This window comes from Bidens hawaiensis, unplaced genomic scaffold, assembly GCF_021521415.1.
Source record: "Bidens hawaiensis isolate Kalapana, Puna unplaced genomic scaffold, B.hawaiensis_p1.1 tig00023994_1, whole genome shotgun sequence".
Lineage (NCBI taxonomy): Eukaryota > Viridiplantae > Streptophyta > Magnoliopsida > Asterales > Asteraceae > Bidens > Bidens hawaiensis.
Genome location: NW_027493773.1, coordinates 375276 through 379831, shown reverse-complemented (window position 1 = coordinate 379831; position 4556 = coordinate 375276). Strand labels below are relative to the sequence as shown.

The following is a 4556-nucleotide window of genomic DNA, read 5'->3' as shown; positions in this document are numbered from 1 at the left end:
TCTTTTCAAAATCGGGCGCTTTTTTTGCGCTTATCGTCTGGGCGCTAGACCCAGCCTCAACGCTTTCGAGCGCTTATCGCATTTGATAACTATGAGTTTTAACATATTTTATTCAAACCAGGGGTGCAACTTCTTGGGGACCGGGGGTGGCCCCGGTCACTGCCGTTTTTTCTGTTAATAGAGTAAATTTTGCGATTTTTCCCGAATTTTTTTATAGGTATTAAGCGCGGTCACCCCTAATGTATCTTTTCGATAAGCTAACGATCACCACTGATTTTCTTTTATATATATATATATATATATATATATATATATATATATATACCCAATCATTTGATTTTTTATAAAACCTCGCAATGTTAATAAATAAAAGTTTCAAAATAGTAGTCGAATAGTAAAAGATTTGTTTTTATAAAAAAAATTTAGGTCTTTCAATTCTTGTTCTAGGTACTAACCCTTAGAGATGAGATCGGTACCGTACCGCCACCGAAAATTCTGTTCCCAAAAATCACAATTTTTTGTACCGGTATTGAAGGTAAAATTCGGGAAATACCTGTATCGTACCGGTACTGTAACTCTAAACTTTGGTACCGATTTCGGTACCGGTACCAATACCGAATTTGCTCATCCTACTGACCCTTCCTCTCGCAATATCTTAATATTTTAGGTCTTTGTTGGTTAAAAATTTATCTTGTTTTTTTTAATTGTAAGAAGAATCGTTTGAATAAATGAATAAAATTAAATATATAGATGTCATATTGTTTGATCCAACCCAGACCGAATCATCGACCTGGAAATTTTTGAGTTGTGACTTTGGTTAACCCGTGATTAAACCCAAGCTTCGCCACTGACCCGAACCAAACAGTGACTTTTCTAAAACGGCTTGTTTTTCGAACTTGTATTGACATGAGACTGTTTTGATCCGTCGGTCGACCAGCTTGAAATATGAGGTTCAGTTAGTTTTATAAATGATAAATTATGTTTACTTTTCTTGTACCAATTATATATATTATCCAAACTAATAAACTAAAACGTGGAATGATCTATTCCAATAATAGCAATTCTTTTCTTTTTTGTGTCTAGGTAGTTCAACCTCTTCTAGCTTGACACTCTCCATATTAAAAAAAAGTCAGCATGCTAGCTCTCAGTTTGATCAACCACGCCCACCAACCTATACCATGCATCACAGACTATTTATGTACGCATGTGCTACATGTAAATCATCACAACAATTCAAAGAAACATCTACAACAAAGAAACACACAGTATTCAAGATGAAGATGTTTAATTGCATGATAATAATGATGATGATCACCATGGCAGGGCTATTTTTGGAAAATGCACACGCTCAAGGCAACAACAATAATGGTGGCATTAATGGTAGCACCATTGGTGGCATCATTGATGGCATCATTGGTGGCAGCAACGGTGGCAACAGCGGTGGTAACAACGGTGCCAACAACAATGGCAACAATGATGGTGCCAACAATGGTGGCGATAACGGTGGCAACACTGGTGGGGGGTCAACATGTATTAATCAACTCGCTCCATGCCTCAGTTACCTAAACAACCAGCAACAGGGACGGGATCCACCTGACAGCTGTTGCGATCCTTTAAAGTCGATGATTAAGTCTAACCCAGAGTGCTTATGTAGTATGATAACTAATCAAGGTACGAAAAATGCTGAGCGAGCTGGTATTAATGTCACTCAGGCACAAGAATTACCAGCGAGGTGTGGTCAACGTGTCAACCCTATCTCCTGTTTAACCTCCACGTCTAATAAGAATACTCCAGGCACAAGTGATTCACAACAAATGAGATGTTCCAAGATCTACCCATTCATGATGTTCGCAGCTCTATACTATTGGTTCATGTGAAATCATGCATACCATCTTTACTAGCAATTGTTCTTTTTTTATTTTTATATATTTTTTTAACTGAAATCTTGATTGTTGTTATTATTACTATTATTATATACTATTATTAAAGAAACAAAATTTAGTGTTGTCTACGTACATCTGTCCAATTTGTGGGACTTCAAATCCTAGGATCGATGTGCACATCAGCACATGCTATGACCGAGTTTGCGTAGAGTCGAATTTGGTTGTAGTTAGTCACTAAAACAAAATGTTAGGTTGGTAGTTACTAAACTAATACAAATGTAAAAATCTTGTAGCATTGAAATAATCACAGCGAATCACCCGACAATATTTGTATTGACAAGTTATTAGGAACACTTATAATACAATTGCAAACGATAAAAATTCATAAAGTTAACAAATTAACCAAATATTTGAAAAATCTTGACTTCTTGATCAATCATTTATCATTTAGATTTAGTACATGATAATAATGTCTATAGAATAATATAGGTGTACCTTTCTATAAACTCTAATTTTAATAAAGAGTACGTCTATCAAATTCAGTGAATCCATCCAAACCTTCACGTACTTAAACACCAACCAAGCATTTCATGAATGAGATCAAATAATCACATACTTTCCAAACTCGTAAATTTGTTTACTATTAAACTAAAGTCTACTGATTTTCAAGATTGAAAAACTAACTGAATTATAGTCAAATATATAGAGGTTTCATTTTAGAACATCAAAGAGTGTGTTTTTATTTGACAATGAATTCAGAATTGTATCAATTAAAATGAACTATAACTTAATTTAAATGTATTGAGGGATTTGTCACAACAAGCACAAAAAGGTTGTTTCATTTCAGGACTTCCCCCGGATATCCAAAATGAGTCAGCTCTCAATAATTCTTAATATTATTATAACCAAGCACTGTGGCCAGGCCTTATTGCGAACTGTCCTTAGATCGTTTTCTTGCACTACGTCATAGAAATACACAATATTCTTTTATAATTAGTTGTATTAATGTAACAACTTTAAAAATGATTATTTATGTTATTATTATTTTAAGTAAATGATGCACACGACCCCAAACTGTCTTATTTCCAAGGCTTGATGCAAAAGCTACTATCGAGTCGGGAGTCTCATCAGAAGCAGCAGTCTCTCTATTTCTACGAGGTAGAGGTAAGGTTGCCTACATCTCACCCTTTTCAGACTCTACCATCATTTTGCTATTGAGTATGATAATGATGATGATTTCTTTAATAAAAAAAAATAGTGTTACTAGGTTACATAAATAGACTGTGTTACTGATCTTATAAAACTAAAATGATTAAACAAATTTTGTGCCTTTTGATAACTTAAATAACTCAGTTTGTGTAAAATAACTTACATACTCATAGATTTAGGGATGGCAACGGGCCGGATATTGGTAATCTTATACCCATACCCGTTTTTAAAACCGTGTCCCACACCCGACTCATTACCCGTCGGGTAATTGTCGGGTAATTACCCGTCGGGTTTCGGGCATACCCGCGAGTATCGGGTATACCCGTTGGGACTTTCAAGTATATCTTTTTAATCATTATATATATTTTATACCTTTTATTCATACAAAAATTATTACAAATTTAAATATAATGCACTCCATATATAAAAGTGTGACAATAAATAAATAATATCACTATAACTTATATATATTTTTATATATGTGCTTCACAACCTATGAAATACAAAGAATTTTTCGGGTATACAACTCGGGTACGTAGTGCGGGTAAACGGGTATGTGTTATCGGGTAATCGGGCCGAGTATCATCTAATCCCATACTCGGCCCGTACCCGAGAAAAATTTTAAAACTTAATCTCATACCCGACCCATACCCACTGGGTTTCGGGTATACCCGTCCCATTTGTTTCGGGTTTCGGATATACCCGTCGGGCTTGGGCTTTTTTGCCATCCCTGCATAGACTTAATGGAAAAAATTAATAGAGTTAGTGTTAGGGGGTAAAACAGTTACAAATTCAGACATCATGGACTAAAATGTCAACAGATTCAGTTTTATATGAAAAGGTTGAATGGTCCAAACCGCATGAGCTGAATTAGTAATTTATTCCGTATAAAATAACATGTGCTAAAACTAAAGAGTGCAAATAATCATATGTCCACAATCTATCCTCTTGATATCGTAGGCATAATGTCATGATATAACAACAAGAGATTGAGAAAACTGCCAAAGAAGAAGCAAGGTCGGACCATGAATCAACCGTCAAGTGTAATGATCATAGCTCTTACGAAATGTCAAACAATGCTTACAATTAACACTATAGTCGTATCGTGCATCAATCGTCCTGAGAGCAGCCTTTAATTATAAGATATCAAACAAACTACAAGTCCACCAATGATGTCAATGACTACCGATCATCTAATAACTGGACATTTTCCACAACATATCATTCTTAGTATGAGTAGTTAAGATTAACAATATCAATTAAAAAAATACATATTGTCAACTACAAATGACAAATCAACAAATAAAAATAGGAATACAGTGATAATATTACTTAATTTTTTACGAGGTTTAAATATCCTTTAAAATTAACGTTAAAGCAAGGTCTTATAAATAGACCTTAATGGTAAATTCTAAAACTTTATTTATTTATTTATGAGTATGTTACTCTTATAAAACTAAAATA

General features: G+C 34.3%; 1 protein-coding gene across 1 annotated transcript; it reads left to right on the top strand.

The window, feature by feature from the left end:
* The first annotated feature begins 991 nt into the window (after window positions 1-991).
* On the top strand, window positions 992-2054 carry LOC143568474 (uncharacterized). Its single transcript, XM_077054628.1, has one exon. It carries the CDS (start codon window positions 1179-1181, stop codon window positions 1875-1877), a length of 699 nt encoding a protein of 232 aa, XP_076910743.1. The 5' UTR covers window positions 992-1178; the 3' UTR covers window positions 1878-2054.
* Window positions 2055-4556: the final 2502 nt, after the last annotated feature.